At 36.5% G+C, this 9,785-nt stretch overlaps 2 protein-coding genes across 2 annotated transcripts in view; both read left to right on the top strand.

Annotated features, from left to right (window-relative positions):
• tmem135 (transmembrane protein 135) overlaps window positions 1-6,714 on the top strand; it is a 7,427-nt gene extending 713 nt beyond the window's left edge. Inside the window, exons 2-15 of the mRNA XM_014003218.1 lie at window positions 194-321; window positions 456-548; window positions 985-1,018; window positions 1,118-1,183; window positions 1,429-1,475; window positions 1,836-1,877; window positions 1,959-2,135; window positions 2,232-2,301; window positions 2,738-2,905; window positions 3,035-3,098; window positions 3,191-3,267; window positions 3,862-3,960; window positions 4,069-4,136; window positions 4,221-6,714. Of these exons, the coding sequence (XP_013858672.1) occupies window positions 194-321; window positions 456-548; window positions 985-1,018; window positions 1,118-1,183; window positions 1,429-1,475; window positions 1,836-1,877; window positions 1,959-2,135; window positions 2,232-2,301; window positions 2,738-2,905; window positions 3,035-3,098; window positions 3,191-3,267; window positions 3,862-3,960; window positions 4,069-4,136; window positions 4,221-4,365 (1,278 nt within the window). The 3' untranslated portion in view covers window positions 4,366-6,714. The remainder of the gene's footprint in view (window positions 1-193; window positions 322-455; window positions 549-984; window positions 1,019-1,117; window positions 1,184-1,428; window positions 1,476-1,835; window positions 1,878-1,958; window positions 2,136-2,231; window positions 2,302-2,737; window positions 2,906-3,034; window positions 3,099-3,190; window positions 3,268-3,861; window positions 3,961-4,068; window positions 4,137-4,220) is intronic.
• Window positions 6,715-7,644: 930 nt separating this feature from the next.
• Window positions 7,645-9,785, top strand: part of ltn1 (listerin E3 ubiquitin protein ligase 1) — a 16,154-nt gene continuing 14,013 nt past the window's right edge. The window contains exons 1-7 of the mRNA XM_014003219.1: window positions 7,645-7,762; window positions 7,931-8,137; window positions 8,343-8,441; window positions 8,590-8,820; window positions 8,901-8,953; window positions 9,067-9,247; window positions 9,493-9,666. Coding sequence (XP_013858673.1) covers window positions 7,721-7,762; window positions 7,931-8,137; window positions 8,343-8,441; window positions 8,590-8,820; window positions 8,901-8,953; window positions 9,067-9,247; window positions 9,493-9,666 — 987 coding nt within the window. The 5' untranslated portion in view covers window positions 7,645-7,720. The remainder of the gene's footprint in view (window positions 7,763-7,930; window positions 8,138-8,342; window positions 8,442-8,589; window positions 8,821-8,900; window positions 8,954-9,066; window positions 9,248-9,492; window positions 9,667-9,785) is intronic.

Below are 9,785 nucleotides of genomic sequence, written 5' to 3' on the forward strand. Positions count from 1 at the left end.
ATATATATATATAGCTGTAGTGAGTTCCTAAATCAAAATTGATCAGAATCAGAACAGCCACTTTTTATGTGTTTGCAAACACTTTAAGACTCAATATTTAACATTCAGTACGCCAAATTGTTCTTTGGCAATGATTTGGCATTATTTCTGAGCTCCTACAACACTGTGACTACCACTGAACTGTGTATTGCAGATAGCGGCAATTCTACGGAGGAAGAAGAAGGATTATTATTTAAAAAAGCTTCTCCCGGAGATCCTGACGTCAACATCTTTCCTGACCGCCAATGGAGGCCTCTACATTGTTTTCTTCTGCATTCTCAGGTAAGTAGATGTAGCGCTTGATTAAGACACGCCAATTACAAGTTAAAATGAAAACTGAACTGTTGCAAGACTGKCAATCATTTGATTCATCTGAGTAGTTGACGTTGGATTTATAGTTTTTATTCTCGCTTTAGGAAACTGTTCGGAGGGTTCTACTCCTGGTCCTCTGGGTTTGGTGCAGCCCTGCCTGCCTCCTACATTGCCATCCTTCTGGAACGCAAGAGCAGGTGAGTTTTATTTATTTATTTTCTCCCCCAATGACATGAAACGATTAGCAAGCATATTTCACGATTGCTTAAATCTGACTGGTAAAACACACGCAAAAAAGTACCAGTTGTTTTTAAACCATACTTGTTGGATGCATTTTATTACTGCAAAGTAGTAGRAGCTGAGGTAATTCTAATGAATACTTCAAGTGCTATACATCGCCTGTTAGCAAAATATTTTATGAGCAAATGGACAGATTTTTGTGAAACTCAGCAAGTAATCATTGGTTTGGAGCTTATTTTTACAACTGATAATCTTTTGGAAGTCACTCATCTAAGAGTTAAGAACTTTATTCAGGGGATGCAAAGTTTAAAATTTCATAATGTATTTCCTTGTATATTATTCATTTAATAAAGGTAAATATATATATGTATTTTTCTCTTTTATCCCCATCAGGAGAGGTCTGCTAACAATATACATGGCCAATCTTGTAAGAGTCGTTAAAAATTTAAGAAATATTTTTACATGTGTTACATAACGTCTGATATTTTTTGTACAGTTTTACATAATAAAATCCTGTTGTTTTCAGGCCAGTGAGACGTTGTTRCGCATGGCAGTGACACGAGGTCTGGTCAAACCCATCAAACATGGCGAGGTAAAAAAKKAAACAAAACAAAAAACGTWTGAGTAATTAAGTCTGCCATTAAAATGTCTGAATTTATGGCAACAAACGTAACACAGTCAGCAAATTATTTTACGGCCACTGCAAATGGAGCTAAGTTTTGGTTTACAATATAAAAAAATGATTAAATTCAAATCAATAAATAACATCTTGTCACATGTATGACAGTAGACAGTTTTTTTAAATCTGATTTTGTTTCTCACTTTGCTTCCTATCAGGTACTTTTGTTCTGCATAACTGCATCCATCTTCATGTTCCTCTTCAGGTCAGAGCTATAACACAGACATTGTTGCACTGAAATCATATGTCCTCTTCCCTCGCTGTCTTCAAGTCTCGCTTAAAAACACACTACTACTCCCTTGCCTTTGAGTCTGAGTGAGATGGTGCAAAAAAACCTCACCGTGTATCATAACTCTGTTCTATGTGTACTGTAAATATAAATGCTCCATATTTTTATCTGTATTTTGACTGTCCTGTTGTGTCTGTCTACTGTACAGCACTTTGGTTGGCCTTGTGCTGTTTAAAGTGCTTTATAAATAAAACTGGTTTGGCATATATAGCCTAAGAGTATAAAAATAGTAATGCAATCTTTTTTTTAGTTAAAGATCTATTTATTGTATTGCAGGAGTAAAGATGGTCTCAAAGGTTTTGCGTTTTCTGCATTAAAGTAAGTTGAAGTATTCCCGTTTCTGCTGCAATTTCAATTTGCCAGTAGTGTTTGTTTGAATGGGTGCGTTTCCTGTCGCAGATTCATCATTGGGAAAGAAGAGATCCCAGCTCATTCCAACGTTGCAGAAACTCACGGCCCAAGTCTCCCCGAGAGGACGGCTGCCATAGAGAGCGAACGGCTGCAGGCAGCAGCAGAACGACTCAGCCTCAGGAGGAGAACTCTGATAGCCTACACCAGGGATCTGCTGCAGTCGTTGTGAGTGAAAACACACCTTGACGTACACAAACATAGGTTGATGGAGAGAGGCGCACAGACTTAACTTACACTGTTTGTTTGTCTTTAATTATTCAGATGCAAACGGGGTCCAAGACACAGATGTTGTAAACATTACCAGGACAACTGCATTACATACTGCGTTAAAGTAAACATTTTCCTCTTGATTTTTTATTTCCTTCATTTGACAGTTATGTGCAGCCAAGTTTTCAAAATAAATAAAAACAATGGCTTTACAGAAAATAGTAATGCTCATTAGATTTAAGGGATCTGGAAGAATACAAAGGGCCAGACATGTAAAAGAGCTTTATAGGTCAACAATAAAAGTTATAAATCAATTATAAAACAGGAGGCATGTTCATACTTTTTTCTTTGTTAAACAATGAGCCGCTGAACTAACCGCGGATGGGAGAGGCCGGCCGGGCTAACACCAGCACAGAGAGTTGCAACAATCCAGCTGGGATGTATTAAAATTGTGAATTGACTGTTCAAAATGATTGACAGATAAAACGGTTTCACTTTAGATTAAAGCCTGAATTAAAAAAAAAAAGTTCTGATGAAATTTGTCATTGTTTTCCTTCCAGGGCTTCGTCAGGATGTTCAGTATTGGCTATCTTATCCAGTGTTGTCTTAAAGTGCCCTCAGCATTCAGGCAGATGTTCTCCAAACCCTCATGCCTGCCCTCTGTCTTCTACAACAAAGAGAACTTCCAACTCGGAGCCTTTCTTGGCTCTTTTGTCAGTATTTATAAGGTTTGTGTTTTTATTTRCTTATTTTTGATGGCATTGTTTGGGATTTATGCTAAAAGTCTCCCTTCTCAAACACTGATTTGACCTTCAGTCTTTACTTGAAACATTTGAATGTGTTTCTTCCTCTCTTAGGGAACAAGCTGCTTGTTGCGCTGGTTGCGTAACATCGATGATGAGCTCCATGCACTGATAGCRGGTAAGAATAAGTAAATATAATCCCTGATGAGGAATCAACCGACAGATTTTTATGATCTGACACAGCTTTCTCCCTGTTTTTCTCTTTTTAAGGCTTCCTGGCCGGTATCTCAATGTTTTTCTACAAAAGCACAACTATAACCATGTATCTCTTCTCTAAGCTGGTGGAGGTAAATGTGGAATCATAGATTGCGTAATAAAAAAAGAGGGAGACATACGTAGAAAACAAACAAACAAGCAAGCATTGAAAATCATCAACCTCATTTTAATTTACTGTGCAGTTGATTTATTCCTTATGGCGACAGGCCTCATAATCATTTGTTCTTTATTGCAGCTTCATTGTTTCCTGAAAATTTAATCAAATTTGTTTCATATGTTTTTGAGTAATCTTGTGTGCAGACAGACAAACAAATCAGTGCTACTGAAACATATCCTTGTTGGTGGAGGTAACATTCTGAGCAGGTGTAATGTTAGGACTTTGGTTTGTGAAAAGGACACAGTAACTGTAGAAAAGACAAACTGTCCTTACACTGTAATTCTCAGTGAGTAGAGGGTTCAAATCACATACAAGCAGTGCTAGAACAGACTTCACATTATGTAATGGTCCTCAAAAACTAACTAAGAACCAATCCTATATTGTGACATTAGCAGCAGCAGGTGGAGAGAACTGCGTTTTACTGTTGATTTTATTTTTGTATCTTAGTAATATGTTACATGATCTCCTTTTTTAAGCTTATTTTCATTGGTCATTTCTATTGTTTCAGACCATGTACTTCAAAGGGATTGAGGCTGGCCACTTCCCTTACTTTCCTCATGCAGACACAGTTATTTATGCCATCTCGACAGCTATCTGTTTCCAAGCTGTAAGCCACTGTTTACACACAAACACACAGCCACTAACATAAAAAATGCTTCAAAGGCCTTTTTTTTAAACTAATTAAATAAATGTTTGACTCGTTACGTTTTCACAGGCAGTGATGGAAATGCAGAACCTCAGGCCTTCATACTGGAAGTTCCTGCTCCGTTTGACTAAGGGCAGGTAAGTGTACGGTCTGTAAAAAGCCTGTTTGAGTTGTATTTTTCTTAATATTATTTACAGATTATCATCTTGCTCGGTGTGTAGGTTTGCTCTGATGAACCGAGAGTTGCTCGATGTGTTTGGGACTCAGGCGTCCCTGAAGTTTAAAGTGCCCAAACCGGACCCTCTGCAGGCCACGGTGCTCGGCCACACTGTGCTTCCACCTGGAGGTGACATCACGCTTGGGTGACTTGAGCTCAAGCTCTAAAGGGGTCTAATAGGGTTACCTCAGAAGGAAACAGATAGGTTCTTTCAAAGCAACTTAAGGATTTTCCAAATGTTAATGTTAATGTTAATGCTTGCTCAGGAGAAACAGGGATGGGATTGTGCTCAGAGTAGGGATTTACATGTATTTTGGATGATGCAAAAAGTCTAAGTTCCTGTTTAAAGCAGGATATCATGAGTGTTAACTGTGAAGCTAATAAATTACACTAACTGTTGAAAACGAAACACTTTAACCCCTCATCGGATGAACATTGGTCTTAGTACACATTTCTTATAGTATGGAAACAATAAAATAAAATAAAAAACTTAAATTTTTAGATCACATTGAATTTCATGCTGTCATGAGATTGCCCATTTGAAATTATGTAAAAAAAAATGTGATGTTTTCTAGATTATAGTCAAAAGTACTCGCATTCCTGAAGAAAAGCAGTTCCTGGTTTAAAATCTACCCACATGACTAAGTCAGTCACTGCATCACATTTAATAAATCTTACAGATATAAGACACACATCTTCTGTCACCAGCTATCATTGAAATGTTTAAAATCTTTGTTTAGTAGCATTTTATAAGTTTGATTTATTCTTTGATTGCTCACATTTTTGAAGGTTAATGACCTTTTACCCATTCACAGCAAGACGTTACCATCTTAGCTCAGTTTTATTGATTTTTTTTAATTCCTAGTGAAAACTATAAATAGTATTTAACAAAAAATGCTAATTTAACTTTAAACCAGTTTTTCATATCAGATGGATTTTGGGAGAATTAATTCAACCAAGATTCTGGTTCAGTTCGTGCAGTAAGAATTTTTTTTTCATTTCTTTATTTGACTACATCTAATAAAATCACATTCCTTTTTATTTTTAATCACAATGGTATCAAAATGTTGACTTTTGTGTTTAAACATGCTATTGTTTGAGATTTTGTGTTCAAGTCAGTGATACAGCACAGACCATAAATAAAACACCAAGTCTTCTCTGAGTCAGGTGTTGGTTAATGTGTGCGTTGGATTTTTGCTGCTGGAGACATTTTAATTACAAGATGTAGAAAAAAGAATGTCCGTTGTTTTTGATTGTTGGCAATGGTAGAAAAAACAGGCTTTTTACTACAGTTTCACTTCTATTGGGATGGACACTTTTATCTATTTCCTTTCTGCAGTTTGATTGAAACTCATTTCAATTGAAGTTGACACAAAGATGTCTGAGTCTGATTCAGATGTAGACAACTTAAAAAATTATGTTCTGATAGTTGTGAATGTATTTAAATCAGTGGGTATACCTGACTGAGTTTATAACTATATAGCCTTTAATAACAATGAAATGGAGATGATTTGAGATAGTTTTTTTGAGGAGAAAGCAGAGGTGATGTGTCACTATTATAAACAAATGTTTAATTGAACTTAAATACATTTTTCTAAATGTTAAGCATTTTGCTTCCCTAAATCTGTGACTTTGAGCAAGATCAGAATTAATTTATTAATTATTGATTCACACCAAATAGTGTTTGTTTCATTAAAAAGAGAAACATTAATATATTTATTGGATTAAAAAAATGGCTGAAATCGTTGATCACCTTGAAAACACCCAGCAAATTAAGAACAGTAAATCTGTACTTGTTTACTGAAAGAAACGGTCTGGAATAATTTTGTGGATAAAACCTAAAGGTTAAAAAATATTTAAAGGATGGAACGTATCAACGTTTATGTAGTTTTGTTGTTTTATTTGGATGCCTTTAAAAAGTGTGGACTTTTTACGGAAAGTTGAAAACTTATCATTCGACAACAATATGTACAGAATATATCTGAAATTTACTAATGGCTTCCACTCCAGCAATTGGAGTTTTTTTAGTCTGTGTGCATGAACACAAGTGTTGTTCTAAAAAATCTGTTGAAATACATGAAGAAAATTGTCGTTGGCATACTAACTCAGAGCAAAGATTTTCTGATGAATTTGTTAGGTTGAAGCAATGTGAATTTAGATGAAACAGAAGCATTCTTTTGCTCTYCTGTGTTTGATAAAAGTTTTACAGTGAGGATCAACTTTAACGCCAGTGCAGTTCACAAAAGCTACATCTACACATTTTTCTGGAAGGTAATTTAATTGCAAATGTTTACAAAAACAAATTCTGCATTCACTTGAAATTCCACTTAGACAAACATGACCTATAAACCAGTAAGCAGACTGTGAAAATTACACATCAAAATACACATWTAAAGGATTAAAATGTGACTGTAATGTGCCGTTCACAATTCTAATGTAATTGGTTGATGCTTTTACTCATGTGAATATGATTTTTATTAAAATATTTTTAATCTATATGAAGGACTCTGTTGTTTTCTGTGCCATGTTTATGACATATTTTTAAAGAAAATATGTGTATTTTATGCAGTTCAGCGCTAAGATTTGACTAACTGGATGAATCTAACATGCAACACTACTTTTTCACACAGTTTAATTTCAAATACACATTTTGCATATAGAAATTACAAATTTGAGAGATTTACTCTTTCATTCCATTTCTGATTTGTCTGCCAACATTCGGTGTGTAAATTATTTTTGTTTTCTAACTTGGTGTGAAATCTGCATTTTCAAAAATATGTAGGATAGTTTTTTAGTGCAATTTACCAATGAAATAATGTTAAAATACTACACAACTTTTAAACCAGACACTCAGCAGCCAAAGTGATCTTTCCTTATCTATAAATAAATTGTTTCTGTGATTATAACGCATGTACTATCTGTGTACACAGAGATCAGCAATGATTGGGAAATTAGAGTGAGTGTGCCAACAAGTTTACATAGTCTGTTCTTTAAGGCTTTCTCGGTTTACTTTTATTAGTAACTATTATTATTTTACTGCTTTCACTTTTTTGTTTGGTTAACAAGATATTGATATTATTTTGCATTTTAATTGATACAAATTTATTTTGAAGAAATAAATGTGTAAAGGAAGTCTGCCAGTCCAAGCTTGTGTTACGTTCACAACCCAATAAAAGCTCGGGATTTTTTTATTTCTGGCTGGAAAATCAGACGGCGTGACTGTTCCCGACTTAAAATCACGTTTATTAATTTTTAACTTTTGTAATTTAGTAGAAAAAACACACAAGGAAATGCGTTCTCCACAAAAATATTTGTTCTGGAGCGTAGAAACGCATTCCAGGAAGGAGCTTGCTTTTTTTCCCCATTCTACGGTCGACATTGACATATGTATGAGTTCCGGTTCGTCACTTCCGTTTCTCAGATGAAGCTTTAGCACTGCGAGCAATGCGAAGAGAATGATTTATTTTAATAGGAACATTTTTGTTTAAACAAAACAATATAGCTATGGGCGGTAAGAACAAACAGCGAACAAAAGGAAATGTTCGGGTAAGATACTATCAATATTTGTGCCATATTAAAGTTGATGAGAGTTAGCAGAAAGCTAGTTAGCATAGGCTAGTGTAACTAGTGATCAGCTAAACGAAGWATGTGTGTGTGTGGCTTACGCTTTTTAATTGATATTGTCATATTTCCACGTTTTTCCTACCGAACCAGCCGTCCAGCAGCGGTCGAGCTGCAGAGGTTCTGACCCGGGAAGGTGGTGTCATCCCAGGTTTCGTGGGCTTCGACACTACAATTACATCTGAACTGAGTTACGTTCCAGCTGTCCACGGAGCGGAGGAAATAGACAACCTGGTGGATGCTGATTTCCGCTTGGTGCTCAGGAAGCTCTCAAAGAGGGATGTTGTCACTAGACTGAAAGTGAGCTGCAATTTCAGCTACTGTGCATTACTTTTGAAGTTTAATTCAGTAAATAAGTGTCATAAATACAAACCTGTAGATTCAAACATATTACAACATGCAATAATGTTGCACGTACATAATACTATTACAGAATACTGTAGAGAATTGGTGATCACGAGACCCATCTCTCAACTAGTGTAGTAAAATATATTTTGTTTTACAGGCTGTGCAAGATTTTGGGTCTATGTGTCAGGAACGGGATGCTGAAGAGGTGAAAGGAGTCCTGCCCTACTGGCCAAGGATTTACTGCAAAATATCTGTGGTGAGCTGTTTGAGCATCAGTGGATTTTGTTTCTAGGGACATTAATTTGCGTGTTTTGGTTTGTCTGGAGGTAGGCGGCTGTCTTCAGAAAGTAACCACTAATCTTACAATTATATCTTAAAATGAATTTTCTAATTGTGCTTATTAGGATCATGATCGGCGAATCAGAGAGGCTACGCAGCTGGCCTTTGAGCAGCTGGTGCTAAAAGTGCGTCGCAGCTTGGCCCCCTTTCTGAAGAGCTTGATGGGCCACTGGATTCTGTCCCAATGTGACCCTTATACACCTGCAGCCTCCGCTGCATCCCAGGCCTTTCAAGCTGCCTTCTCACCCACCAAACAGCCTGAGGCTCTCAGCTTTTGCAAAGATGAGATCCTTAACGTGAGTAGGGGCATTAACTTTAGTGTAAAGAGGTGGAGTTTTACATTAGAGATACATTTAATCTGTGGTGTTGGTTGCAGGTGCTTCAAGATATATTGTTAAAAGAAACAGCAGACACGCTTAGTGATCCACAGTATGTAATGAGTTTTTTTTCTTTAATATTTTATGTTTACTTATTTCACTGTGTATACACAGTAATGCCTTTTGAGAGATTTTACTGAGGCATTTGTTCCACTTGCTCTTTAGAAGTGTGACAGAGGAAGAACGAGAAGCCAAATATGTGCGCATGTTGACCAGTTCCCTGTTAGGGGTGAAGAGGCTGCTTTCCCTGCTGCTTCCAAGTGACAGAGAGGCCTTGGAGCCAGGACTGACACATCTGGTCAAGTCTGGGAAGTTCTGGAAGTACAGCAAACACAAGACACCACAGGTACATTTACAGCACAGTTATTAATTTGATTTGGGCCTGGTATCACCAAACCAATGAACAAATGTGAATCAGTGTGAAATCTACCATCTTAATATTTCCAAAAGATGCTATCACAACAATAATGCAAGCATTTTTTTGTTTTAATTAAGTTCTGAATAAATCTTTAATTGTAATTGCTAGTAGTAATTTAATCCTGATCTTAGTCACATATTTTTCCATTTACACCCTCCTGTTCTGCTTCTCAGGTAAGAGGGGCCTTTTTCGAGATGCTGTGCGCTCTGTGTGAGTTCACGCCTGCTCTGGTCCAAGCTGAAGCAGCACGACTCTGCCCCGCTGTTCTCCTCAGTATCGACGACACAGATCCRGTTGTTCTGCCCCCCGTTTGGGAAGCTGTTCTTCACATTGTGTCTACAATCCCTGTAAGTTTTAATGATGTTTGCAATGAAACAAATGCTTTCTTTAAAGGCACAGTGTGTAGGATTTTGTCAATTCTTTTAGCCGAAATTGAGATAATCACTAATGAATATAATAAAAAACA

Source organism: Austrofundulus limnaeus, unplaced genomic scaffold, assembly GCF_001266775.1.
Source record: "Austrofundulus limnaeus strain Quisiro unplaced genomic scaffold, Austrofundulus_limnaeus-1.0 Scaffold17, whole genome shotgun sequence".
Classification (NCBI taxonomy): domain Eukaryota; kingdom Metazoa; phylum Chordata; class Actinopteri; order Cyprinodontiformes; family Rivulidae; genus Austrofundulus; species Austrofundulus limnaeus.